Source organism: Rosa rugosa, chromosome 5 (genome assembly GCF_958449725.1).
Source record: "Rosa rugosa chromosome 5, drRosRugo1.1, whole genome shotgun sequence".
Classification (NCBI taxonomy): Eukaryota; Viridiplantae; Streptophyta; class Magnoliopsida; order Rosales; family Rosaceae; genus Rosa; species Rosa rugosa.
Window position 1 is genome coordinate 9427276 of NC_084824.1, and position 27732 is coordinate 9455007.

The 27732-nt window shown below is 38.5% G+C and overlaps 4 protein-coding genes, 1 long non-coding RNA gene and 1 pseudogene across 7 annotated transcripts; 3 read left to right on the top strand and 3 right to left on the bottom strand.

The window, feature by feature from the left end:
- Window positions 1–25: 25 nt before the first annotated feature.
- On the bottom strand, window positions 26–3857 carry LOC133708444 (serine/threonine-protein kinase AFC2-like). 3 transcript variants are annotated; one of them, XM_062133904.1, is made up of 12 exons: window positions 3630–3857; window positions 2906–3092; window positions 2536–2562; window positions 2290–2443; window positions 2146–2194; window positions 1938–2052; window positions 1572–1663; window positions 1228–1384; window positions 1060–1124; window positions 868–965; window positions 652–754; window positions 26–543 (listed from the first exon to the last, which is right to left on the bottom strand). In XM_062133904.1, exons 1-12 carry the CDS (start codon window positions 3729–3731, stop codon window positions 394–396), a joined length of 1299 nt encoding a protein of 432 aa, XP_061989888.1. In that variant the 5' UTR covers window positions 3732–3857; the 3' UTR covers window positions 26–393. The 3 variants fall into 3 exon arrangements, with proteins under 3 accessions (XP_061989888.1, XP_061989889.1, XP_061989890.1); XM_062133905.1 differs by lacking the exon at window positions 2906–3092 and having other exon boundaries at window positions 3630–3748; XM_062133906.1 differs by lacking the exons at window positions 1938–2052; window positions 2146–2194; window positions 2536–2562; window positions 2906–3092; window positions 3630–3857 and having other exon boundaries at window positions 2290–2430.
- A 3987-nt stretch (window positions 3858–7844) lies between these two features.
- Window positions 7845–9458, top strand: LOC133713060 (uncharacterized). The gene is made up of 3 exons (XR_009847740.1): window positions 7845–7871; window positions 8118–8200; window positions 9292–9458. It is a non-coding gene; the product is annotated as an uncharacterized LOC133713060 (long non-coding RNA).
- Window positions 9459–13476: 4018 nt separating this feature from the next.
- Window positions 13477–14919, top strand: LOC133708453 (cytochrome P450 71B35-like; annotated as a pseudogene).
- Window positions 14920–17795: 2876 nt separating this feature from the next.
- On the top strand, window positions 17796–20309 carry LOC133712715 (cytochrome P450 71B34-like). Its single transcript, XM_062138818.1, has 2 exons — window positions 17796–18833; window positions 19587–20309. Exons 1-2 carry the CDS (start codon window positions 17913–17915, stop codon window positions 20205–20207), a joined length of 1542 nt encoding a protein of 513 aa, XP_061994802.1. The 5' UTR covers window positions 17796–17912; the 3' UTR covers window positions 20208–20309.
- A 169-nt stretch (window positions 20310–20478) lies between these two features.
- On the bottom strand, window positions 20479–24343 carry LOC133712714 (uncharacterized). Its single transcript, XM_062138817.1, has 5 exons — window positions 22639–24343; window positions 22451–22527; window positions 22176–22287; window positions 21894–22010; window positions 20479–21102 (listed from the first exon to the last, which is right to left on the bottom strand). Exons 1-5 carry the CDS (start codon window positions 24049–24051, stop codon window positions 20746–20748), a joined length of 2076 nt encoding a protein of 691 aa, XP_061994801.1. The 5' UTR covers window positions 24052–24343; the 3' UTR covers window positions 20479–20745.
- A 1097-nt stretch (window positions 24344–25440) lies between these two features.
- Window positions 25441–26821, bottom strand: LOC133711163 (coniferyl alcohol acyltransferase-like). The gene is made up of 2 exons (XM_062137327.1): window positions 26361–26821; window positions 25441–25764 (listed from the first exon to the last, which is right to left on the bottom strand). Exons 1-2 carry the CDS (start codon window positions 26772–26774, stop codon window positions 25441–25443), a joined length of 738 nt encoding a protein of 245 aa, XP_061993311.1. The 5' UTR covers window positions 26775–26821.
- Window positions 26822–27732: the final 911 nt, after the last annotated feature.

Genomic DNA, 27732 nt, shown 5'->3' on the forward strand with positions numbered 1-27732 from the left:
TCTCATTTTTCTTCAATCTCATAAGTAATGCAACACTTATTCATTTGCCTGTCTATAACAGCTAATTGTTCATCCTTCTACAAAACATGAAACATACATGTTTTGAAGGCGAAGCCAGTTCAGAATTCGCATCACCTCCGTTTTTAATGGGAAACTCGTTACATTACATTTTCATGGTACAAAATCGAATGAGAGGCTTCTGAGAGCAGGCTATTTACAGAAGTACAGAGATCAAGTAGTGCAGGTCTTGGCCAGCGCCTTCATGGTTGTTGCACATGCCAGGAAAATAAACATTCAGGAAAGCAAGCACTTCGGCTCTTCAATAAGCCAGAACTCAGTAAAGCACTCCAAGCAAACTAGTAACACTGCAAGAATGAATTTGCAAACACCTCACTAAAACCTTCTGTAATGATCCCTGGTAAAGAAGGGATGCCTTAGGGCTTCAGGAGCTGTTAGCCTATTAGAGGGCTCAAATCTAAGGAGACCTTGCAGGAGGTCGATCAGATCACCAGCTGAATGATCTACATGCTGCATCACTATATTCTGACAAACAAAATAAATTCGTCAACTTCAGAGCTGAGAAATGAAAAAGAAATTCACAGAAGTTCCAAAATGTAACAGTGTAATGAAAAAGTGTAGAATATTATTTACCTGGAGACGATGTAGCTTTAAAACAGATTTAATACTTTCCCGAGAATTTGCACCTTCAGGCCAGTCCAACCTACCCCTCCTGACATACTTCTCAGCATGGCGGCTGAACCAAAAACACATAATTAGCAACAGAAAGAGTAGTGAATTTAACTGAACTAATGTTTTCTGAAACTAATACAATAAAAATTATGTTGAAAACCCTCCAATGGCACATACTCTGCTCTTTTTAACATGTGCTGTGGCAATGGACCTAGTACCCTTTCCATCATAGCCAGGTGTTCTAAGTTCTCATGTGTCTGAAACAAGGCTTCTCCCTGAAATAGTTTCAATTCTTTTTTCCTTATCAAACTTATTTGTAGAGACTTTCTTTAACATATTATGGCATCAGCACAATATAATGAGACATACCGAACACAACTCTACCAAGATGCAGCCAATACTCCAAATGTCACATGGATAACTCCATCCAAGTCCTGTAAAGTGTATAATATGAATGTTAGCCAAAAAATACATAGATAACTAATACTTGAAATGAAGAAAATTGAATGCCAGGAAAGAAAAAAAAAAAAAACAGACCTAGAATGACCTCAGGTGCGCGGTAGTGCCTTGTCGATACAATATAGTTGTGCTCTTGATGCTCATACGCTGTGCTACCAAAATCAATAACTTTGATAGCACTAGACTTTGGCAACCTTCTATAACAGGTTCCATCTTTTGGCGACCGGGATGTGAACTGTAATACCAAATAAAGAACTTCAAGACTTGAGGATATTGAAAAGCCCTTAGTAAGGGAATGCAGGTAGTTAAAAGGTAAAAGGAAGAAGTGGGCATTCAAACGTGTCATTTGAAGGGCAAAAAGGAAACAGAAAATAAAGAAGAACTGCAATCTTGTAAATTCAATGGCCCTCAGGCAGACATACCCTGTAGTCCGGTACTTTAATATATTCTGGCGAAACAAAAAGTATATTCTCAGGCTTCAAGTCAGTATGGATGAGACGCATATCATGTATGACTGCAAAATTTTACAACCAAAAAAATCATTAAATATCATAGTATTGCACTTTTTTTTATTAAACTCAATATCCTGCCACATTCTTCATGTTATAATATCATATATCCAAAAATGATTCCTAAATAATTACATAGGGCCTTTATTTGTGTTTTATTTAAAAATACGCTGAAACTACCAGTAAATTGTTTAATCACTGCAGGTAAATATTGCATCCAGAAATGTTACTATAAACTTGGAATGGGATAAGAGAAACAACAGAAGTCCAACTACACACATGCTACACATTCCAATAGTTGCCTGCCAAGCTCGCGGACAAGATCAACCGGAAATGGGCGATAATTATTTTTCCGGAGGAAATCATATAAGCTTGGTCCAAGCATCTCAAATACCTGTTAAGACCATTTAAATTCAAAGAAGTCTTAACCCCCAAAATATTTGTGAAGTTGGGGAATTATGTTATCAAAAATCAAGCATATACTTACTATACATATATGGTTACGATAGTCAAACCAGTTCCGTATTTGAACACAACTGCAAAGAATAAAGCCACTTAACAATTGACACAAAATTCACTTCAAAACTGACCAAGTAAAAGAAATAAAAAATGTTACGAAATCTATACTCACCGACTGCCATTTCTGTCATACTTTCCAAGCAACTGTAGCACATCAATTTCTATCATTGCTGCTTCACGGTATTTCTTGATACTTCTGACAACTTTTATAGCTACCATCTCCTTTGTTTCCCTGTCCCAGCATTCCAAAACCTGACCAAAAGTTCCTATAGTCATGCAAAGAGTGCAAATATGAGAAGACAGACCACCAAAACATAATTTATCTAAAGATAGTTGTAGACTCGGTTAAGGAAGTAACCTTCCCCAATTTTCCTGTGAATTTTATCTGAAAGTACAGAAACAAGGGTGTAAGAAAGAATGACATATAGTTTAAAACAGTAGCTAAAACAAGGTCTTAAAATGACAACAAATTTTCTACACTCGTATAAATTTTGACACGAATGCAGGAAGAAAAAGAATGTAATAAAAAGGTATTAACAGGCGTACCTTCAACATTTCAAATACTTTTTAAAGAAAACCCAGAAAACATGAAAATATGAAAAGTTTAAAAAACCATCAATGTGGTTTAGCTGGTTGTGAAGTTTTACAACAAAAATCCTAAATGAAAAAGTTTACAATATAGACACATAAAAAAAGCAAAGAGAAATATTTAAGGTGATTGTAATTACAGCGAGAAGTTAAATTCTCTCCAACAGCAAACATGTAATGTCCATCCTTGTCGTCCTCTCGCCATGGGGGAGAGCCTTTTTGAGTCAACCCCTTTACAAAAAGACTAGGATGGTCTGGGTGTACCCTCGGATGTCCATAGCTTGTTCCATTTCCAACATCTTGCTCATAATACATTCCTGACTGAGCCTACACACAGCCATTGATTTCATACTCCACCATACACACAGTAAAAAAAACAACTTAAACCCCTTAGCTATCTATCATTCATTTCAACGATTTTCCCTCATCTTATCTAATCACCCAACACAAAACCAGTATATGCAGAATGAATAGATCACACAGATGCATGAAAACCCGAATACGAAAAACATATCCAGCTTTCACATCCCTCATACATCCAGATCATTACAGTATCCATATTCTCAACCTCAAAAGTTCATATCATCAAATTTTTCCCATATGATATAAATGGGAAATTGAACAAGATCAGATTTTTTCCAGCCACTATCTTGGAAAATTGATTCATTTCTATCATCTATACCAACATTTTTAACACCATTTCCCACAAAAATCAAGACTTTTGACACAAATGCAATGCAAATTGAGCTGAAATGAATACTCCAAGGCTAAATTTAACATCACAGAACAGATTAAAGCCTCAAGAAGTGAAAAAATTGGGCTGAATTTTGATAATTTGGATGAAATAGAGGATAAAGATTGTACCTTTGGGTGGGATTGGGGGCCGTCCCAAGCGAACCTGGGCCTCTTTCTGGGACGCCGATCAATATGAGAGAGAGGAAACTCCGTCACGTAATCCATCTCCATACGATTCAAATCCCCAACCCTAATTCACTCAAATGATCCCAATTTGGCTCTGATTCCTTTAATCAAATTTGGTAACAAGAGACAGAATCCCTAACCCTGTTCTTTGTGAGGTACCGCCAGTCGTCGGATGCGATTCTGGGGATTAATCTGGGCTCTTGGTTTGTATGTGGACCCGTTTAGTTGACCACACTTAACTAATTATATGGTTGGATTCAAACCCTGGTTGAGTTAGGATATTGGGCTTGAAAATCTTGGGCCGGAAGCCTTCAACGAAAAAGAAGCCACAAACTCCAACTCCAACTCCAAGCTTCCCATCGTAGGCAACTTGCACCAGTTCACTCAATCTGGCTCATCGCCGCCCCACCAAAATCTATGGCGCCTCTCGAAAAAGTACGGTCCAGTCATGCTCTTACACCTCGGTCGCGTACCAACCCTCGTAATCTCATCATCTGAAGCAGCAAAACATGTCTTGAAGGATAATGATCTCCACTGCTGCAGTAGACCGACCCGCCTTCACGGGCGCTCGGAGACTCACCTATAATTATCTAGACATCGCATTTTCGCCTTACGGTGAGTATTGGCGAGACATTAGAAAATTATGTGTGCTTGAGCTTTTCAGTGTGAAGAGGGTTCAGTCGTATAGGTCCATTAGGGAAGAAGAAGTGGTTAATTAAGATGATTAACTCAATCTCCGAGAAATCCACTACAACTGTGGATCTTACTGAGAAGTTGTTTGCTCTCATGGGAAGCATAACTTTCAGTGTATTCAATTCTAGAAGCGAAGACTTGACTGAGGGGGTTGTAAATTCCAGTAATTTAAAATGATGGCTATCCATCAGGTCAAATGTTCCCCTTTTGTAGATTTGTTTGAAATCTAACTTTGGAATTGAGGCGTTTTTTATCTCATGCTCGATTTCGTTGTATTTGAACTCTTCAGCATTTAGGAGTTATACTCTTTTTTTTTTCCTGAAGATGCTCATCATATTGACATCTCGAGTTTCTTTCGGGTTTTCATACCGAATACTAGTAGAACTAGTTGAGGGATCCAGAAAAATCATGTTTGGAACTGGATTCTTTTCCGGTCTTTCTAATGGTTTGAATCCATTAGCCTTCTTTGTTTTTACTGTAGGCACTTTCTTGTCCTTCAGTATAGTTTTCATAGAATCCAGCGTTTTTTGCTGTTCATTGATTTTTCTACTAACACTTGTCAGCTTTTCTTCTTCCGTTTTTGGAAGTTCCTTGATATAATCCAGTTTGTTTTCCAATTTTTCTAATTGGTGGATTATAACAGGTATTTTTTCTAGATGATCTTGATATCTAGATATTTCTTTCTGCAGGTTCTGATATTTTTCATCAGAAGATTTTAATAGAGAATTCAGTCTCTCTATTATCAAAACAAACATTGTTCCCATTGGAGATTCCCCTGCTGAGCCTTTTACAAGCTCTGATACCAGTGATTTGCGGATCTAACCAATGCTCAAATAATCAAGAGGTTTTTGTTCCTCTTTGAGAGTATATAAGAGATATTCAATATCCCGATCTGGGTTGGAGTGACTCGATCTGGGTTGGGTCATCTGATCCCGATCCGGGTTGGAGTGCTCCCACTGGGATCCTCCGTGGTGCGACGAAGATGACGCTTCTTCGAGGCTGGGCTCCGATCTGGGATGGAAGTCCTTCTACGCGTGTCGGAGATGACATATCTTTGACGGAGTTCTGGAAAAGGCGGCGGGGCGGCACTGTGCAGGGTCCGACGGTGGCTGTGGTTGAGTTGGGTCAGGCCCGATTGTCAAGTTGTGGGTTTCCTTCCCCCTGGATTGTTATTGCTTGGGCTTGGCCCTTTTTGGGCCTGGTCTGGGCTATCTATGTTATTTATGTTGCTAGCTTTATTTGCAGCAACTGTTTAATTATGTCGCGTCTTTGGCGTGAAATAAATCTCTACACTTGTTGTGGAGGAATAGTCGGGTCTTGTGCCTGGGAATGCACTCAATGTGCCTTGTCTGCTCTAGGTAGGCGGCGGTTTTCTTGCTTTGTCAAATGGTCGCTACCGCCTAGTGGCAGGGTGAGACTAAGTGTCGTCGGATCTTTTTTTCGGCGGCAACATAGTAGGAAAGCTGTGCTAAAGCGGGTATTTATGCTATGTTGTAATCGGGTTACATATCGAGTTATCTTTCCACAATGTCACTGTTATGTTAAAGCAAATGGAGTAGCTAATTGTGCACTCTTTGCTAGTTGGTGCTTGTTAGAATACAAGTCTCCTGTAGAGATTTCTGATATTATTTCGGAAAATACTCTAGATGCTTATTGTAATCAGGGGTTTAGGCTCAATGTCCCCCCCTTGTATTCGACAGTTTCACTAATCAAGGCTTGAGGGCAGCCGCACCAGCCCTTTATTCAAAAAAAAAAAAAAAAAAGAGATATTCAATATCCTGCTTAACTTTATAGATCCTAGTTTGGATACTAAAGATGAGATCGCAGTAATTAGGAGTTTCTCTTTTAAGACTGTCTCTATAGTCTTTCAATTTTTTCAATTTCTCTTTTTCTTTTTTCAATTCTTTTGTAGTATTGTGGCAGATAACATTTAACTCAAGTCTGTCAACGATCGAAATTCTGAATAGTAAAGCTTACTGTTTACCGTTGAAAATAGAGGATGAATGTTAACATTGCATATATATTTAAACAAATAAAACTCTGATGGGCCCACCACGTTTCAACAAAACTTTTGTTATGCAAACATTGAAATAGCCAGCAAAGAAAACTGAAATAGACATCAAAGAAGGGTATTGATGGTAGGAAAATTGACAAGATGGGTAGGTAGGAAGAAAAGAGAGAAAAAGTTGTGTAAAGAGGAATAAAAATAAGACATTGGGGTGTATGAGAAGTATTCTCGTGGCTTTGGGGTGTATGAGCATTAACCCATTAAATAAATACAAGCCAAAATATCATCATTAAATTAGGGAAATGATGGAAAAGGTCACTTTAGATAGTGAAATGATAAAAAGATCACCTAGTTTCCCACTTGATAAAAAGATCCATAATGAATTGTTAATAATATTAATTTAGTCCTTATGAATAATGAGGTGATGTTAAAAAAGGTCAATTTTTAATTTTTTTGATTCCGATTCTGCCCTTGAAGCCTAAAAACTGATCAATACGTACATAGATTCACCAACCCAAACCCTCACCCCTCTCTCCCTGCTCCTTGTCTCTCATTTTGCAAACCCTAGAAATCTCTCTCTCTCCGTCTGGCTCTCCCCTTCGCCATTCTCGTAATCTGCAAGTGTTCGCTTGCAGAAAGCTAATTTCGATTTCAATTCAGTCAAATTCCTGCAATTGATTCGTTGATGATGGCCCACGGAAAAGTCAGTCTCGCTTAAGAACTCCTCCCCTCGCCGATCTTCTCCACTACCAAAGGTTTGTGTTCTTCAGCTTCTCCTCTATCCTTATCTCTCCGCATCGCATTCAATTTCTTTCTTGTTTTTGTTCTCTTTAATTTTATTCCATTCTTTGCTAGATCTTTCTCTCTGTGGTTCTGGTATGCATTTGAAATTTTTGTTATTCCAGCCAATTTTGAATTAGGGCTGCTACCTCTAAAGATTATGCCGGTATATGGATTAAGAAATTGTTGGATGTTGTTATTGGTTTGCGTTTTGATTTTGATTTTGAGATGTCTCAGACTCGGAGATGGCACAGAGGGAAGAGTTCGAGATGAGCGTCGCAGGATCTGGAGAGGTGGAGCCTTCGATCAGTCAGATCCTTGGAAAGATTGACAGGTTCACTGAGATTGTGAGTGTTTTCGGTTCTTGTGGATCCGCAGTTTTGATTTGTTGAGTTCATGTGATGTTTGGAAGGCTGAAGAATCAGGTTGGTAGCTCTCTTCCGCAAGATCGTCCCTCCACTCACCAAGTACTCGCCGGAGACCATTATGCTGATTGTGTTGAATCTGGTACGAATCTGGAGATGGTGAGTTCGAAATCGGCGACCACCGGAGAAAGTATTCCTTGCGATTTCTGCAATGAGCAGGCTGTGATGTTGTACTGTAAGGCCCACAAGCTTCGGAAGATATCTGAACTCTTCCTTTATACTCAGCGATCTTCGTTGTTCTAATCTATAATGCTTTTAAAGCTCTTCCTTTGTCAGATGGTATTAGTCATCTCTCCCATTCATTCTCTTTGTAGTTTTCATTTCCCAGGAACGAACCCTCATAATTCTTGAAGGTTTAGTAGCAGGGATTTTACTGCTTTACGTCTGCTTATATTAAATCAATTTGGATCTTTAATGCATGGTGGGTGGAACTCTATTCCATACCATATAGATCTGGGTCTTACTATATATGAGTAGAGTATCCAGATTTGTTAGATTAATCAATTCATTATCATAAATTTGCAGCGATGTGTGCCAAAAGGATGTCCCAGTGGCGCTCATAAGCTTTCACAATTGTAGCCTTGATGCCAAAATAAAGACCAACATAGGTGAGTTTGGATTCGCTATATGTTTCTCAATTCAATTTGCCTGTGAATCTGTGAGTGTTGCTTTAAGTTTGCTTATATTAAGTTCGCTCATCTTACCTGAAGGTATTCCCTCTCTCTCTCTCTCTCTGTCATTATCGATTTATGCCTTTTTTTTTTTTTTTTTTTTTATTCGGTAAAGAAATTAAGGACCTGTTTAGTTTATTTGAAAATCTGGGAAAGAATTCAAAAGCAGTCATTTTGCTAAGTTATGGGTTATAAGGACTGCACAAAGTAGACAGCTTTATTTAGAGCGAGTGTGCTGTTTACTTTGATTTGGGTTTTTTTTTTTTGGTTGAGAAATTTTGGAACGCAGAAGTCTTTTTTGTTGAATGGGATTGAAAAATTTTGGTTGACTGAATTCATAGATTTTGAAGCAGAAGGTAGCATTTCAATAGTAATGTCGCTAATGAGTTGAACAAGGTTTAGCTTCTAACTTCTAAGCATGTCCTTCATCGGCACCTTCTCATACCTCTAAATTGAGCTTTACCGCATTTGGTTCTATGTGATAAGTTTTGATGGGAAATTGAACCGAAATACTTTGTCTCATGAGCTTGGCTTTCTAATCATCTTATGGAATTTGTTGTTCAGGCTTAATGTATCTTGCATGACACATTGATATCCAGGTTTAGTTTCTTTTGTGAATTGTGATATACATTGTTTGTGAAGTTGCTTTGGAGAATGAGATAATTCTTAAAGTATGTTAAAAGTTTCACATCACTTGCATATCTTTGTCAAGTTGTGTAGTTCAAATGGATTCGTGTATTGAGTTAGATAGCATTTTTATCAGCATTGTGTACTTGTTTAATTTCTTCCCCTGTTAGAGTTATGATCGGCACTGTAAACTGGGAGCCAAACTCTCTGCTAGTTGTCCTGTAGGCAATGCCAGCCAAGTATGCTGCATTATGCTAGTGTCATTTGTCAGTAAGGACTAAGGAATATGTTTCACCTTTACAATGTGTGTATTGCACTTGTACTTGCAAAAATCATTACGGATTTGAGCTCGAGTTTTACAGATGTTTCACCTTTAATTGATCTGTGTTGGGTTTTTGCAGGGGACGATTACAAGATTAAAGTTTGGAACTACAAGATGCATAGATGTCTTTTTACTCTTCTCGGGCATCTAGATTATATTCGTCCCGTGCAATCTCACTTTTTTTATGCTTGAAGCTTTGTTGAAAGATTTGTACAATGATGTAAGTTTTATAATGGTCTATGCTACATGTGCTCTATGCCTTTTAGTCATTCTCATTAAGGTTTATGAACCATTCGTTTGAAGGCAATGATTTCTTATTCTTGGTCCCCATACAGAGGATTTCTTGCCGAATCATTGTTAACCTCAAGTCACTGTCAGTGATTTGGCTATTGATAGTTACTTGGTTAGTGACATGGTCAGTTACTTAGTGACATGTGATTAACAGTGGCTTGGCTATTAACTTGTGACTTGGCTACTGACAGTTACTTGGTCAGTGACATGGTCAGTTACTTAGTTAGTGACATGTGATTAACAGTGACTTGACTATCAACTTATGACTTGGCTACTGACAGTTACTTGGTCAGTGACATGGTCAGTTACTTAGTTAGTGACATGTGATTAACAGTGACTTAGCTATTAACTTGTAACTGTCAGTGACATGTAATGTGACATGGTCAGTTACTTAGTTAGTGACATGTGATTAACAGTGACTTGGCTATCAACTTGTGACTTGGTTAGTGACATTGTCAGTGACATGTAATGTGACATGATCAGTTACTTAGTTAGTGATATGTGATTAACAGTGACTTGGTTATCAACTTGTGACTTGGCTACTGACAGTTACTTGGTCAGTGACATGGTCAGTTACTTAGTTAGTGACATGTGATTAACAGTGACTTGGCTATCAACTTGTGACTTGGCTACTGACAGTTACTTCGTTAGTTACATGGTCAGTTACTTAGTTAGTGACATGTGATTAACAGTGACTTGGCTATCAACTTGTGACTTCGCTACTGACAGTTACTTCGTTAGTGACATGGTCAGTTACTTAGTTAGTGACATGTGATTATACACACCAATTTAGGTCACTAGTTAAGTCATTGACTCTGTCACTAACCAAGTTACTGGCCAGTGAAGTTATTGGCAAAGCAATTATTATGTCATTACAGCTACAATATTGCTCAACAACTTTATATATCATGGAGACTTGAAAATTAGTTACTTGAGGTTAATAGTTGCCCAGACAGTGACTTGAAAATTCCAAAATATGTAAGTGACATGCAGTGTGACTTGGGTCAGTGACATGGATTTAATAATGACCTGACAAGTGACAAGTTCTTGTTCCATTTTAGATATTGTATTTTCTTAACTAGGTTCTGATGGTGTGAAGATCAAATGGTTTCAATGACCTAATATCAATAACTTCTATGTCATACCCCTTGTTCACCAAGACCGGCTGTTTTAGCTCTGTGGTCTTCATCTTAGATTCTTAGGTGACATGATCAAAATTACTTTCATTCTTAGGTGACATGATCAAAATTACTTTCACAAGTAAATTGGTTTAATTCTTGCTCCTCACCTAGATTCCTCTTAAGGAGATTTCTACTCACCTAGATTCACCTCGAGGAGATTAGTCCTCACCCATATTGGCTTTGAGGTGATTTCTCTTCACACAAATTCGTCTTTAGGGAATTACTTTACTCCTTACCCAGATTACTCCTCACCCATATTAGCCTTGAGAGGATTTCTTCTCACACAGATTAGCCTTTAGGGAATTACTTTACTCCTCACCCAAATCTTCCTTGAGGGGATATCTCCTTACCCAGATTTTCCTTGCGGACTCCTTACCCAGATTACTCCTCACCCATATTAGCCTTGAGAGGATTTCTTCTCACACAGATTAGCCTTTAGGGAATTACTTTACTCCTCACCCAAATCTTCCTTGAGGGGATATCTCCTTACCCAGATTTTCCTTGCGGACTCCTTACCCAGATTACTCCTCACCCATATTAGCCTTGAGAGGATTTCTTCTCACACAGATTAGCCTTTAGGGAATTACTTTACTCCTCACCCAAATCTTCCTTGAGGGGATATCTCCTCACCTAGATTCCTCTTGAAGAGATTTCTACTCACCTAAATTCACCTCGAGGAGATTACAGCATGCCACAATGACAATTCAGGTGGTAAAAATGATTGTGGTAATGCAGACAAGCAAATTCAATGGAAAGGGAAAAACAAAAGTAGGGCAGTAAACTCAATCATAAATACAATACATACCTCAATGTATAAAGTCAACTTGAAAATTATCAATACAATACATGTATATAGCAATGTATCTCTTTACACGACTTAAAAAAATTATCAACTTAGCATACTGAGCAGTATACTAACTAAGAAATACAACTACAATGTGATATCAGCTTAAATACAGTAGTATTTTACTATTAGAGTTACCATTTGTCCTCTAACACCTGATTCTCACTATCAATTCACTTTGATTAAGCAAGTCCATGGTAGCCCGAGTTAAGCTCTTAATTCAATAAATTTTACACGAATGTTTCAGACACTACACTGAAAATAGTAGTTAGGTGTAAATTCTATCTCAATGCTACGCTAGAAATCATACAACCATAAATTCTTAACATTGACTACCACACAGTTTACCATCTCCATAAATTGTGATGCCAAAACTATAGCAGAATCAAATTTAGCAAAAACAACAGAAGCATAACGATAAAAAGTTAAAAACTTCACATAGACATACCCAGGAGCAGCAACTTTTGTCTACACATAAACCAATCCACTACAAAAAACAAAATCAAATCAACAGCAAAGATATTGAGTAAGATATTGAGTAAGCTATTGAGAGAATTAGCTTGAGTTGTGCTTCATAAATTATAGAGGCAGAGAGCCAAACAGATAACCATTGAAGAAGAACAAGTAACAAGGCCTCGATCTCCATATGCAGGCCAATACCACACACATAATTTTCCTTTGTCTACCTATAACTCCAAACAAACTCTTATAAATCCATTAAACTGAGCAATTCATCAGCAAGTTTGTCATCTCATACGACACTGCTGGTCGATTATCAAGTTATCAAGAATATCAATAAGAAAATGATAATTAAAGCTATAGCCTATAGCTTTTTTGGTGGAAAAATCAGGGATGCAGTTAGAGAGATACATATGCCTTCGATCATATGACATTCATGTGTTTTAATATTAGAAAGCAAGTCTTCCTCCCAGAATCAAACCAAAAGGCAGAAACTTGATTAACTAATTAATCAATTAAATAAAAACTCGAGCTTTATTGTTATTAGAGCAAAGTGGGTAGACCTGGAAGGGATCTACGGGAATGGAGGTGCAGTTTCCGGGAGGATATGGCGGCGGAAGTGGCTCCGAAGACGGTGGCCATTTGAGATCAATATTGAATAAGAGGAAACTGAAATCGAAGCCAAGGAAGACGATGACGGCACCAAGAGCCCGATGAAGATGAAGATGAAGATGAAGAAGAAGACGAATCTCCACCAGAGGGGAATAGGCTTCTGCCAGACCGCCACCCGTAGCGGCCGACGCGAAAAAAAAAGAAGCTCCTCACGCAATTGATTCCTTAAACTCCATCAAATTCACGCTAGATCTTGAAAAGCTCAAAAACGAAACCGGACCTGAGGAACTCCCGGAAATACGCGCCATCGCTACCAAATCTCTCCAACTCCACAGAGCCGATTCAAAGCTCCTGCTCCGGTGAAGAATGCAGAAACGACGTAGTAGCGGACCGGACGTGCTGGACGGCATGGGGGGGGGGGAGAGAGAGAGAGAGAGAGAGAGAGATTTTGGTTAGGGTCGAGTCCGAATGGATTCAGACGAGCTTGGGTAAAGGAAAGGGAAGAGAGAGAGAGAGAGAGCTGTGGCAGCTTTGGTAATTAAACTTAACCTTAGTGGCAGGTTGTTAATAAGTGACCTTCATTATCATGAGGATATTTATGGTGACTGGATTATCATAAGGTACTTTAAAATGACCTCTTTTATCATTGTGCCTTAAATTTTTAAATGCAAATTTTGACAAATACTTTTCACCGACCTGAAAGTATATTCCTTGTCTGCAGCCAACCTACAAGCTTACAATTCTTATATAATAATGGGAACAACATCGTAATATAGTTATATATATACACTATACTCACTCTGCATCTCTTGCAACAAGATCGACCGGTGCAGAAAGCCAGAAAGATCAAATCAAATATTAATCGATAAAAGCTCCAATGGCTCTCATCAACACCTCCCTACTAGTCTTATGGGTTCCTTTTCTCCTCCTTCTACCTTTAGTACTGCTGCTTCTGAAAAAGAATGAAAGTCCAAAAAAACACTTCCCGCCAAGCCCTCCTAAGCTTCCCATCATAGGCAACTTACACCAATTTGCACAATCTGGTTCACCAGCTCACCAAAACCTATGGCGTATCACGCAAAAGTTGGGTCCAATCGTCCTCTTACACATCGGTCGCATACTGACCCTCATAATCTCCTCAGCTGAAGCAGCTAAACAAGTCTTGAGAGATAATGACATCCTCAGTTGCAGTAGACCCGCCTCCTCTGGGACTCGAAAAATCACGTGCAACTATCTAGACTTGACATTTGCGCCATACGGTGAGTATTACCGAGAGATAAAAAAGATATGTGTGCTTGAGCTTTTCAGTGTGCAAAGAGTGCACTCATATCGGTCCATTAGGGAAGACGAAGTGGCTAAGATGATTGATTCAATCTATAACGACGTCTCCGCTTCTTCTTCTTCTTCTGTTCATCTCACCGACAAGTTGTTTGCTCTCATGGGAAGCATAATATGCAGGATTGTTTTCGGGACCAGTTTTGAGAAGAGTGATTTCGACCACGACAGATTTCATCGAGTGCTGCAAGGTACTGCAATCATGATTGCAGGCTTCTCTGCAGCTGATTATTTTCCTTCTCGTATCGGGTCGATTATAGACCGGATTTCTGGTAGACATAAAGAGCTTGATAAGTTCTCCAGAGAACATATCGCTTTTTTCAGCAGGTGATTGATGATCATCTCAAGCATGGGAGGACACAACAAGAGCATGAAGACATAGTTGATGTGCTGCTTAAATGTGTAAAGGAGCTTGGTTCTGGAACTGCTCAGCTTGGTCATAATAACATCAAGGCCGTCATCATGGTAAGCTAATAATTCCACTGCCTCTTGATTTCTTTATTGAGAAAATCGTTTATTTATATCTTAATTACCTTAATGTAGGAGTATTCTACACAAAATCAATTCTATATAACCCTTCTAGTAAGGCCTTAAGGGAATCTCCTTTCTTCGCTATTTTAAGGGATCACTTGTAGGATCTATTTTTCGATTACATATTAGCATCTGAACCGTTTAGTTTTTAGGTCTCCATAAGCAGATCACTTATGCAAATTTTAGCCAAACTGATAATTGCTAAGGTACCGAATTAGATCAAATTAATGGACGAATCAAATCTCGTATATGAACTGTTCATAATGGTAAATCCTTAACTAGTATGATTTGTGATTCAAGATTTATTTCTAGGTGGAATAGATACTGGTGCAATCACCATGGAGTAGGCGATGGCTGAGCTTGCTAGGAAGCCGAGACTTATGAAGAAAGCACAAGAAGAAGTTAGAAACCTCGTCAGAAACATAGGGAAAGTCTCTGAAAGTGATATCGAACAACTTCAATACCTCAAGATGATTGTGAAAGAAACAATTCGATTGCATCCTCCAACTCCTCTGTTTCCTAGAGAGGCCATGTCTCCCTTTAAAGTCCTTGGTTATGATATGGAACCAAAAACAATAATCCTTAGGCATTTTTCTTTCAAATTATATATGTCTAAATTTTTTTTCTTGATAGGTCATCTATGCCAAATTTCATGTTGTGTTAATGACACAGTCAGAAAGTAACCTAGGTTTACAAGGAAAAAACCTAAAACAAGAATTATGGAGTCCACCAGAGATAGATGAGAAAACTCTCAATTTGATTGATAATATGATAAAAAAGATATGTTATGCAGTCGTTTAAGGTTGCTTATATATGGAAAAAGAAACTTAGGGCAAAAACGTCATGGCATGGCGACCAAACAATTCGTGTAATCTTTTTTTATCATCCCCACTAGCTGCCATGCATAATGCATAAAATTATTCAAACAAAAACCCTAACACGTCACATTATCATGTCATTTTTGTAGCAAGAAGTAAAATCTAGACTGAATTAATTGAAGATACTGTACTTCACTACTTCAAAGTGAAGTGAAGTATTGTCAAATTATATCATAGGCAATTTTGAGCTGGGATCTGCTGGAAATAATATATGTAGTGACCCGCTCTCTTCACCGTCTTATCCAGTCATCCACCATCAATATCGATTTCCATACATAACAAAATTTCCAAAATTGATTGAATTAAATAATTGATCATCGATGTCATAAAATAGATAGATTGCTAATATTTTTATCATTTACCAAATGTTATAGTTAGTAAGCACTCATAGTATTGAGAAGATGGATCCTGCATGAAAAAAATGAGACATTATTTATGAATTTATAAGAGTTTAAGTCAACTGTATCTATTGATAATTGGTTTTGAATGCGAAACATAGATTATTATGGTATCAAAACCAGATTATTCCACATAGGGATTAGAATCATGATATCTGCACGAGTTGACATTATTGACATGAAGAGGGATTAGGATCATGATATCTGCACGAGCTGACATTCTTGATATGAAGAGCAAAAGCAAGGGTATGGGGTATAAAGAATTCTCGAGCGTTTATCGCCATGATCCCTCCATATTTTAGGAATTGCATTACAAGTCCTGTCTCTATCCTATGAGGAGTTTGTCTCTGATTTAGCTTCTTCCTCTTCTTTTTTTGCTTAATGGGAAAAAGTTTTGTATTACGAGTCCTTTCCCTATTGTATGAGGAGTTTGTCTCTGGTTTAGCTTCTTCCTCTTCTTTTTTCGCTTACTTAATGGGGAAAAGTTTTGTTTTACGAATTCTTTTCCTATTTTATGAGGAGTTTGTCTCTGATTTAGCCTCTTCTTTTTTCACCTACATAATGTGTTAGCGTGAGTCATGACTTAACATTAGGAATATAATATATTGTAATTATTTTGTAGTTAGTACTTACCTATTCTATGTGTGGTAGAGAATAGAGACGTAAGTCAATTGTATTCCTGTAATCCTCTTTATATACCTGCACTGTGAGATAAATAAAATATCTGAAATTCATTCTCGCAACCTTGTTTTATTTGACCTAATGGGGAAAAGTTTTGTTTTCATCTACACGTACAGCTCTCCACCACACATTAGTTTTTTTAAACTTAAATAAGGATAACATAGAACTGTTATTCTGGGTAAGAATCAAATCAAGGTTCCTTACCAGATTCTATTTACAATATTTGACAGGAGCCTCTTTTCTTTCTGTACATCGCCTGCTCTTAATTTGTTCTTCTTTTTCAAATCAAATTAGACTACTCATAATACACCAAGAAAAGAGCATCTGGATAGTCTTTTGGCAGCCTGTTGATGTAGAGGTAGAATCGCAACAAGTCCTCCCTTGAAACTGTTTCAGTGTCAACAACCTCATCATTACAAGTGAGCACCCATAAGTCTACTGAATTAACTCTCTTTATATTACCACCACACATTAGTTGCAATTTGTCTTTCAGTTACTAGTTCGCAATGGACAAAAGCCATATTGATCAATTCGATCAACATGTGGTCGAAGACTCTTTGTGGACGCAAAGGACATCTCTTTTCCACTGTAAACTTGGTTGGCCACTAAAATGTCTTTACCTGAAAATTAATTGAGTTAAATAATTGATCATCGATGTTATGATTGCTACTAAAATTTTAATTATAATGATATACAAAACTATAGTCAATTACACTGATGCCTCATTGCTTCTCAGCTAGCTATCTAGGGGTCACACAACTCGAACGATCAATATATAGTAACCAGCGTTCTTTCATCGACCTCTAGAGATTATCAGTTAGACATAAACATGGATCATGTCTTTTCTTTTTCTTTTTTGATCAAAGATCATGTCATTTTTGATTGGCTAAAATATTGGTGGCCTTATCCATCAAGGACAGGAGTGATCGAAATCGGTTTTTTTTTTTTTTTTTTTGAAGGGTCGAAATCGGTTTGTTTGTCCAAGAAGGATTCAGTGTTAGGGTATATGGGCCTGCATTTACGGATTAATTGTCTTGGTTTCCATTTTAAAACGATAAGGGCTTCACAAATGGATGAACTATCAATCACTAATAATCAGCTAGTGCTAGTCACATACGTACACGGTAAATATAATATACATGTATATATATATTGTGGCTATGTTTATTCCAATCTGCAGTAAGCTTCGAACAATGAAGATGTTCTTAATTTGTTTATTTTCTTAATATGACAATTAAACCAACAACTATGCAGTCGTAAATCTCCATCTCACCTCTATTATATCACAGCCGCCCTACTTTTGCATACAATACGACAATTTATTTTCACCAACCTGGAGAAGTATAAAGTCCCTTCGATCTTTCAACGCCAATTTTTTTCCACAAAGACAATCGTAATTATGTAATGTGCACGTTACTTGGTCTGCAGCTCTATCTTATATAAAATCGATGAAGAAGATAATAGCTCATATCTCGTTGAAGCTCCAATAAATGGCTCTCAACACCCTACTACTAACCTTATGGCTTCCATTTCTCCTTCTCCCTCTACTGGTTTTACTGAAAAAGAATAAAAAGCCACAAAAACACTTCCCGCCAAGCCCTCCTAAGCTTCCCATCATAGGCAACTTGCACCAATTTGCACAATCTGGTTCATCACCTCACCAAAATCTATGGCGCCTCTCGAAAAAGTTCGGTCCAATCATGCTCTTACGCCTCGGTCGCATACCGACCCTCATAATCTCATCAGCTGAAGCAGCAAAACAGGTCTTGAAAGATAATGATCTCAACTGCTGCACCAGACCCTCCACCTCGGGGTCTCGAAAACTCACCTACAACTATATAGACATGGGATTTGCGCCTTATGGTGAGTATTGGCGAGAAATGAGAAAACTATGTGTGCTTGAGCTTTTCAGTGTGAAAAGGGTGCAGTCTTATCGGTTGATTAGGGAAGAAGAAGTGGCTAAAATGATTGACTCAATATCCAAAGAATCTGCATCTTGGTCCTCTAATTCATGTGTTAATCTTACTGAGAAGTTGTATGCTGTCATGGGCAGTATAACTTTCAGGGTTATTTTCGGGACAAGTTTCGAGGGAAGCGATTTCGAGCACGATAGGTTTCATCAAGTGCTTCATGAAGCTGAAATCATGCTTGCAGGCTTCTCTGCAGCTGATTATTTTCCTGCAATAATTGGGTATCTTATAGACAGGATCTCCGGGAAACATAAACAATTTGAAAGGGTATCCGGGGAACTTCATCACTTTTTTCAGCAGGTGATTGATGATCATCTCAAGCCAGGGAGGACACAACCAGAGCATGAAGACATAGTTGATGTGTTGCTTAAAATAGTGAAGGAGCAAACTGGTTTTGGAGCTGCTCAGTTCGGTCATGATAACATCAAGGCACTTCTTGTGGTAAGCTCAATTAATTCCCTCACTGCTTCTTAATCCTGTGATTCTTATTAGAAAAAGTCGTTACTTGTATTAAAAATTAGAGCACTCGACTCAAGATCAACCGATTTTAGTCGAACAATTTTAACTTTCATATCAGAGAGGCGCAATTCATAGTTTCATACACATGTTGCTCAATTCGGTCACATCACATGTACAGATGTACTCTGTCACCTGTTATAACTGATCCTCAAGTTTGGATAAGTCCGGCCGGCCCCACTCTTCTAAAAGGCGTTGTAATGTGCATATCTTATCCCATGCTGAAAGATTGAAGCGTTACATGACTGCGTAACAATATATATCCATTGTCAATGCATATTAGCCTAGATGTGCTTTGCCCATTCCAGTATAACTCATCCATGTTTTGGTCAAGTCTAGCACAAGTAAAATTTCCCTATCATAGATTCACAGGTACATGCAATTTTTTGTGTTTATCTTTCCAGTAACGTAACTAACATGATATACACAGACCACAAATTATGAATTGATCATGTTAGTCACATATCTCAAGATTATACAAGATTAATCATAATCATCTAGTACACGACGATACACATGACAAAGATAGTAGGTCATTCAGAGCAGTTTTCTTAGAGCAATTTTTCAGCCTGGCCACATCATTATACTAGATCTGAAACCTTCCCAATTAGTTTTGTACTAGATGCTGCTCTAGCTTCAGCTTAAATTTTGCTAATCATAATGACATTTGTGAAACAGAACTTATTTCTAGGTGGAATAGATACTGGTGCAATTACCATGCTGTGGGCGATGGCTGAGCTAGCTAAGAATCCTAGACTGATGAAGAAAGCACAGGATGAAGTTAGAAGCTGCGTTGGAAACAAAGGAAAAGTCTCTGAAAGTGATACGGAACAGCTTCCGTACCTCAAGATGATAATCAAAGAAACACTTCGACTGCATCCTCCAGCTCCCCTAATGCTTCCAAGAGAGTCCATGTCCCCCTTTAAAGTCCTTGGGTATGATGTTGAACCCAAAACACTAATCATAATTAATGACTGGGTAATTTCACGAGATCCAGAATTTTGGAAAGACCCAGAAGAGTTCATCCCAGAAAGGTTTGATGATAGCTCTGTCGATTTTAGGGGGCAACACTTTGAGTACTTGCCATTTGGAGCTGGTCGGAGAATTTGTCCGGGAATTTACATGGCAACAACAACTGTGGAGCTTGGACTTGCAAATCTGCTGTACAGCTTTGATTGGAAATCGCCAGAGGGAATGAAAGAAGCTGATATCAACATGGAAGAAACAACTGGGGAACTTTCCCTAACTATCTCCAAGAAAACTGCTCTCAACCTTGTCCCCGTGAAGTTTTCTTGTTAGGAAAATCATAAGTTCTTTTGAACAATTCTGAGTTGTAAAATAAAGTTTGAGAAATAAAGGTTTGGACTGATACTAAAATGCCTGTTAGTGGGTATAAACTGATATCCAGTCAAATTCCCTGGTTAAGATGAATGTGTAAGATTCATTTGAACAAACTGAAAATTAGAAATCAACAGAAACAAAGAGGAGCAGAGACCATTGACATTAATACTCGTTTTCAACTAACTTCCTTCCATTCAAACTTTTCTCAAGCCTTTTGTAAAACTGAATATGAACAGGAATACTAAATTAAATTTAAAAAGAAAACAAAAACTACATTACAGTAACAAGATTAGCGGAAACTCCCCTGAAGGCATCAATATGAAAGATTCACTTCGGCTGGAAGTACCCACCACGCGAAATCAATCGATTACAACATTTTATCTCTGCAGTGGGGAACCTTGACGAGTAAATCTGTTAGAAACTGGCATTTTCTTTACTGTTCTAATTTTGAAAGTTCACAGTAAATACACAAAATAAAAACTATAAAGAGTGTTACTCATAGAAGAGGTTCAGCAAGCTCCATTTCATTTGAACTACTCTGTTGTTCTGTATCAGAGCGACTGAACCCTACAAAGTCCAGCCCAAGCCACTGCCAGGGCCAACATATATATCTAGGTCCACCCAGGCCTCTCCTTAAGTCCTCCCGATTTTCAAATTCTTCAAGTTGACGGGTAAGCTCCTCTACTCTATCTCGGAGCCTGGATGCCCTCGAGTCTGCCAATCTTAAGGATTTCTCCGCAGCATCTCTAGCTGCCATGGCAGCATCTGCTGTCTCTTCTTTGAACTTGAGCTTCTTCTCTGACTCCACAATTGCCTGCTTTGCCTCTTCAAGTTCCTGCTTAAGTGCCGATAACTGCAGGTGACAATCATAGTCATTATTCCTAAGACTTAAGAACATGCTAATGGCATGATAAATTAAGGATCCATTTGGAATGTGGGATTTCAAATTTAGGGATTTCAGCTATTGCTTTGATGTTAATGCCACTGATGTAATGATAATAATACATACATATTTGTATTTGTAAGAGAATATTAAAGAAAGAGAAAAAAAATACGGAATTCAAAGGACTAAACCTGCTTACTTCAAATTCATTTTATATAGAGTCTATACAATTCTTTCAAATATTTCAAAACTGTAATCCCTGTTTCTAAATCCTTTCTTCCAATCAACAATAGAGGTTTGCCCACAATGCCATAGCACACATCTAACTTTTCTTGAATCAGTTAATCATATGTATTTAAAATATTGTGATCCGAGAATCTTGGATCTTGGATAGCATGAGATTAATATACTCCCAACTTCACCCATATGTCACAAGCATTCAACAGGTTTTCATTTTGATATGTCTTATATCAGCATGCACAATCAGCGCATAGCTTCCATGAATGCATAATATAGTAATATACCATGACTTAGTCCAACCCTAGTACCCTACCACACTCCTTTACTGCCGAAATAAAACCTAGGGGAATCCATTTACTATAAACTATCATATGAATTATACAAATGCCAAGTTAGATGACCTCAGCTTGTTTCTTCCACATAGGTATATTATATGAGGATTGTAATAGACTATGATCCAAAGAAGAAGATTTTATTAGACTAATAACAGAAATAATATCAGACCAACTTTGAAAGGGTACCTGTGCCACAAACTCTTGTTCTACACCTGTGCCTGCTGCAGCTTCTTGCTCTGCTGCGACTTTCCATCTTGTTATTTCTTCTTCAGCAGCAGCAATGTCCATCATTAGCCCTTCAATCTACACACAGAATGACTTTATGATACTCCTCAAATTGGTTCATGACCATTAAGTGGTACAAAATCATTTATCATATATGTTACAGATTACCTCATATTAGACAACAATGAATTATAGAAGGTGAAGCACAATAATTAGACAGTCAATAAACTTGAAATAACATACACTTTCATTCGCTAGTCTCTCCTTCTCTTCAAGTTCCTCAATTTTATGCATTCTATGGTCGAGCTCCTTAGCTTGGGCCTCTACATGCTGTTTAAGTAAACTCATCTCTGCCCTTAATACGGTAAAGCAGCACACAGAAAATAATACCATGTCAGGACAAAGCGTATAGTGCAAAAGCATACAAAAAGTATGAATCATTCCTTAAATCAAAGCTCCAATTATGACACATACGTAAAATCCATTGCAGCTTAATGATTTTGAGCACAAAAATGTACCTTAGTTCTTCCACAGAATGCTGCAGCTCTATAATCTCCAGCTGAGATGCCTTAACAATATTCTCCAAAGCACCAGCCTGTGTGCGGTATACAAACATATCATTAACACAGACGAACTAGTTTGGATTTGAAACAAAACCAAACTTCAGAATAACATTCAACACAGAGAAACAATAAGGGTTACTTACTAATGTGTATACTTCATCGTCCTCGGCCTCAAGTGCATCCACTTTCCGATTCCCCATATGCTTATTAAATTTAAAATCTATCCCAGCCTCCCTCAAACCATTCTCTGCAACTTGAAACAATTCCCTTGTCTTAGAAGATGGATTTGATGTCATCCTATTTGACAAAGCGCTCCTAAGTAAGGATCCAATTTGTTCCTTTTCTTTAACTAACCGAGTCGCTGTTTCATCCAAACTCTTGATTTCATGATTCTTTTCCTCAACCAAATCCCTTGCTTTTTCCATAACAATCCTCGTTAATTCATAAATAGATTCCATCCCAGCCAAAGATGCACGCAGGTTCTCCTCCATGTCTGTTTCTTGAGGGAGAAACAGGGATTCCGAATAATCTGACTGATCCAAATTGTTGGCATCAACTATTTTCATAACATGATATAGCCGGTCATGAATTTTCGACACCAAATTCAACTGATCAACGAGTAAAGGCCTCTGCTCTTCCATTTTCGAGTCCAAATTCGTCAACTTATCATCATACTCTCTAGCTAACTGCCTCAACTCGGAAGCCTCACTCTCCGCCCTTCTCAACTTATCCTCCATCTCCCTCTCAATCTCCGACATTTTCCCACTCCTCTCTGCAACACTTTTCTCCAAACTCTCAACCACAGACGTCTTCTTCGCAACCTCTTCTGTCAAACCACCAATGGTGGCCTCCAGCTGCGAAATCTCAATGGCAATCTCATAGTTCCTCTGATCCATCTGCTCCCTAGTTTCGTTCCTAGACTTGGCAGTGGCCTCAATCTGTCTAACAAGCTCTTCCACAATCTCATTCGTCCTCTTTATAACCCCGTAAGCCACCGCCGGCAATCCGGTGGTGTACTTATTCGACCTCGGCAATCCCCCCGCCGCGAAATTCTTGAAATTACTAACTTTACCTGAAATCTTATCAATCCCAGACATGAGCATATGCGTGGAATTCCCAATCTCAGCCCTCATTCCATCCTTCTCCCTAACGACGTCGTCTAACTGCTTCGCAATCTCATCCTTGTGCTGCAAAGCCTCGTCTCTTGCTCTATTAGCTTCTGCCAATTCCGCCGAGACCTTCTCGTTCGTTCTGGACAGTTCTTCCTTCTCACGCAAGGCCTCGTCTCTCTGCCTCCCCCACTCGTCTCGCTTCCTAATCGCCTCGTGCGCCAGAGCCTTTAATCTCCCGAACTGGACTTGCAGGTCCGATTTCGAATTCTCCACCGCCTCCCGCGCCTGCCGCTCGCGATCTAGCTCGGCGAGGAGCTCGCGGAACCGGTCGGCGGAGATTTGTTCCGGCGACGAATTCTTAATCACGATCGGCACCGGATCGTCGCCCTCTACGTCGCTGAGCACCGCATCGGCGTCTTCGTCGCCGCCACCGCTACTCGCCATTTGGCCAAACCTTTTGCTATCGCCGATTACACAAACACACTCTCATTCCAACAGAAATCCAAACCCTAGGGCTTTCTGGAAGCCGAAATAGGCTATGGAATTAACCGAGGCGTGTGATCGTTGGAAATTTGGGCGGTAAAATAAGGCGAGGAAATTACTGGTAGCTTCAGAGAATTGGGGAAAGGGATTGCGTACCTATAGAGAGAGATGGATGATGATGATGATGATGATGAAGATGAAGAAGGAGAAGAAGAAGAAGACAAGGGAGCGTAGTAGAGACGACGAGGACAACGATCAGTACCAACCAGTCTCCCTCCCTCTGTTTCTTCGCTAATAATTCTTTCTTTTTACGGCCCAGCAAAATCAATGATTACGTGGCCATTGCTTCCACAAGATTTTTGGTCCCGTCGCGTATATGCACGCGCCGCTCTTATGCTGCCACGTAGGTTTTGGGCCTTAAACCCACACGAGCCAGTTTCAAGTAGGTCCATTGCACTTCGGGCTAACCCATCTTTTGGGATTTTAGGCCCAGTTCGGTCTGGCCAGTCTTTAATCATGCTAGGGACGGTCCGTTTGCCGCCTTTAATGAGAATGACAGCTTACTCTTTTTTTTTTTTTTTGGGTAACGCAAGACATATCCATCGATATAAATCATACGACCTTATTAGGTTAAGCTTGAGGGATCCGAAGACCACTCATCGATTTGTTCTCAAGTATAAAACCACTAAAATCTAAAATGGAAACTCCAAAAAAACTAAAATCCTAAAGGAATTGTAAAAAACTAAAATGCAACTCCCTAACCCTATACCGCCCTAAAATGGAACCACTGTCCTAAATGTAGGATGACTGCTTACTTAGAAACAAGTCTTCATGGGTAAATCTAATAACTACTGTATATTTTAACAACGAAGTAAAATGAAAATTTTAGTATTGATGAGAATATTTAAGGGCCCCATATTTAATTTTGATTTTATAGAAATGTGATTAGTCGGTCGAATATGTCAATCGACGCGGCTATACGATTTTTTTTTTTTAAAGCTACGGAAGACATATCCATTGATATAAGTCATCCAACCTTACTAGGTCAAACTTGAGGGCTTAAAACTTGCCTGTGTAGATGAATTATGTGGGAAAATGGATTTTTCTCTTTAATTTTCAGCTACCGTTTTGAAAGATTTATGAGGGCTTTAGGTTTCCAAGATTTTTTTTTTCATTGGCAAAGAATAGCATTATGTGCTTCACGCTCTTCACTTTGCTTTGTTAAAATAGAACACGTTTTATCTTCTCATGTCACTTGATTGACACAACTCAATTACTAAACAGGATGTCTGAAGCTTTGTTGCCCTTAAAAATAGATAAATAAATAAATAAATAAATAATAAAAGTGTCTTATAGTCGGTAATGTATTATGGGTCTCCAACTTGAAGTTTTTAAAGATAATATGAGTCTCCAAGTATCATTGATCTCCATTTTGGGAGGAGGAGGAGGCAGAGATGTGACGGGGACGTACATGTCATTTAGGGAAGGGTGGATCTGACCGGGACGCCGAGGGTTTAACAAAGAACGACGGAAAGATGGGACTTTAGTGAGTGGCGATTTTGAGTTGGCCATCTTGGCCCATGAAACGAGAAACATGTTGGTTGAGTAGGCATCTGCAATGCGATGGTCGAATGTGCATGCCACCACCATCCCTCCACACTTGAGCTCAGTTGCCTGCAAATTTGTACATTATTTCAACAAGAGAAATTTGGTCAGGATATTCCTTCAATAAGAACTTGAGATGAATACATTATTATAACTTTTGGATAGCGATAGCGACACTTCAATTTTAGCATGCTTTTCAAGGATTGTTTGCGTTAATATTGTGTTATATATGCCAAAATCAAGTCGGCTTTAGGTCCTCATTTAATTATTTTTCGAAAACAAACTCTGAGTCTGAAGTAGTACACCTTGAACCCTGGAAATCTTCAATTTTGTATACCCTAAAAGCTTCACTGTAATGCAGAAATTAGTCCCAACTCCCAAGCAAAAGACTATTACTGAGCACAGTATGAACACTATCATTAATTTTTTTGTATTGTAATTAACACCCTAGTATAATCTGGTCAGTTAGGCTTTTAGCGTTATTATACTCTTTGTATTATACTCGTACAAAGTTGCTTTCTCCTCCTCTCTTTTTTGGCCTTTAGTTGCTAGGCTGCTTTTGCTAAAGGAAATGGGTCAACTTCTGGTCAAGATTCTACACATTCCATAGATAGCTAGAAAAAATTAGAAGGTTGAAATGAGGGATAACAGGAATCAAGGTAAACCTGGACAGCTAGAATTCCATGCTTCTTGATGGGAACCAATTTGCCTTCAATGGATTCATCAGGGTTATAAAGGTTGAGCTCCTTAAGCTCAACGTCTGCAAAAGCTTCAACGAAATCAACCCCACGGTTGTTGCACAGAATCTCAGGCTCCCCAACAGAGTTGGCCACCACCTCACCCGAAAAGGCATAGTATGTCACCAGGGCTTGGGCCAGGGCCTTCTTCAGAACCCCGACCCTGGCCTCGGCCGCAGAGGGGCTGCTGTGGTTCTTGTAGCAGAAGAACACTCCCACATCGACCGGAGGAAGAAGCAAGTCGAGGTTGGAGAGTGGTAGCCAGTGCTCTTGCAATGGCAGTGCAGCGGCCACCACTTCTTGCTTCCTCGTACTCACCTCGAATTCTCTGACTCCAACCATGTTTCTTTGTTATTTGCTAATTACGCTTGGTTTGGTTTGGTTTGGTCTGTGGTGAGGACACTAGCCGGACGAGGCAGTCAATTTATAGGCAGCAGACGTTAGAGAGTGAAATTAATAATATTATTGACAATATAATGGTAAAACTCAGCTATAATCATTCACCAAATGACGTTGGTAGCTATTTGTAATTCTAGCTAATTACTTGATATTATAAAAAAATATCTTGAATGGCTTAAATTTAAATGAACTAATAAAAAAGTTAAAAACATATATGAATCGTTTGATGAACAATGACTACCATTAAACGTACAGGAATCAATGACGAGGGAATGATGAGCTAGCGAACTAACCTTTCCAAAATCTACCAACTTCTTTGGAAAAGTTAGTGAGAAATAAGAATAACTCCAAATAAGTAATTCATGATTGTGAGTCAGTGACAATGACGATTCAAGCCTAGATTTGAACAAGGAAAACGATTCATTCCAATTAAGTTGCTTTGTCAAGTCAATGGGGAAAATTTCTACTTTTTACTCAGAGCCGTTATTACTTATGCATTTATTACTAATCCTGTTGGAATCTCTAATTTGGTGAAGTAAGTTGGAAATGATCCACGTGTCTTAGTCAGAAACAATTATTAGGTCTAAATCTATTATATAAAGCAAATTGTTGGGAATGATGGTTAAATTTTTGAAACTCCTATTATGTCCTTTTTTTTTTTGAATAAAGGCCTATTATGTCCTTTATTGATTGAATTGTTTAAAAAATAAAATTGTTGGGAATGATGGTTAAATTTTTGAAACTCCTATTATGCCCTTTATTGATTGAATTGTTTAAAAAATAAAAATGATATTACAAGGCTAAAATAGTAAATAAACAAAATCAGTATTTTCTTTTCAAGAAATTACAAATAAAAAATAAGGGAAAAAAAACCCACGTTCGTAACCGTCAGTGGTATTTT

What these genes read in the sequence shown, in the direction of transcription:
- LOC133712714 (XM_062138817.1), bottom strand. Translation starts at nt 24,051, where the DNA reads ATGGCGAGTAGCGGTGGCGGCGACGAAGACGCCGATGCGGTGCTCAGC. An exon ending in AGAGACTAGCGAATGAAAGT is followed by an intron (nt 22,011 to 22,175) that starts GTATGTTATTTC and finishes TTCTGTGTGTAG; the next exon opens with ATTGAAGGGCTAATGATGGA. An exon ending in AACAAGAGTTTGTGGCACAG is followed by an intron (nt 21,103 to 21,893) that starts GTACCCTTTCAA and finishes TGTCACCTGCAG; the next exon opens with TTATCGGCACTTAAGCAGGA.
- LOC133708444 (XM_062133904.1), bottom strand. Translation starts at nt 3,731, where the DNA reads ATGGAGATGGATTACGTGACGGAGTTTCCTCTCTCTCATATTGATCGG. An exon ending in TATGACAGAAATGGCAGTCG is followed by an intron (nt 2,195 to 2,289) that starts GTGAGTATAGAT and finishes TATTCTTTGCAG; the next exon opens with TTGTGTTCAAATACGGAACT. An exon ending in TCTTGGTAGAGTTGTGTTCG is followed by an intron (nt 966 to 1,059) that starts GTATGTCTCATT and finishes AAACTATTTCAG; the next exon opens with GGAGAAGCCTTGTTTCAGAC.
- LOC133712715 (XM_062138818.1), top strand. Translation starts at nt 17,913, where the DNA reads ATGGCTCTCAACACCCTACTACTAACCTTATGGCTTCCATTTCTCCTT. An exon ending in ACATCAAGGCACTTCTTGTG is followed by an intron (nt 18,834 to 19,586) that starts GTAAGCTCAATT and finishes TTTGTGAAACAG; the next exon opens with AACTTATTTCTAGGTGGAAT.
- LOC133711163 (XM_062137327.1), bottom strand. Translation starts at nt 26,774, where the DNA reads ATGGTTGGAGTCAGAGAATTCGAGGTGAGTACGAGGAAGCAAGAAGTG. An exon ending in ATGGAATTCTAGCTGTCCAG is followed by an intron (nt 25,765 to 26,360) that starts GTTTACCTTGAT and finishes ACAAATTTGCAG; the next exon opens with GCAACTGAGCTCAAGTGTGG.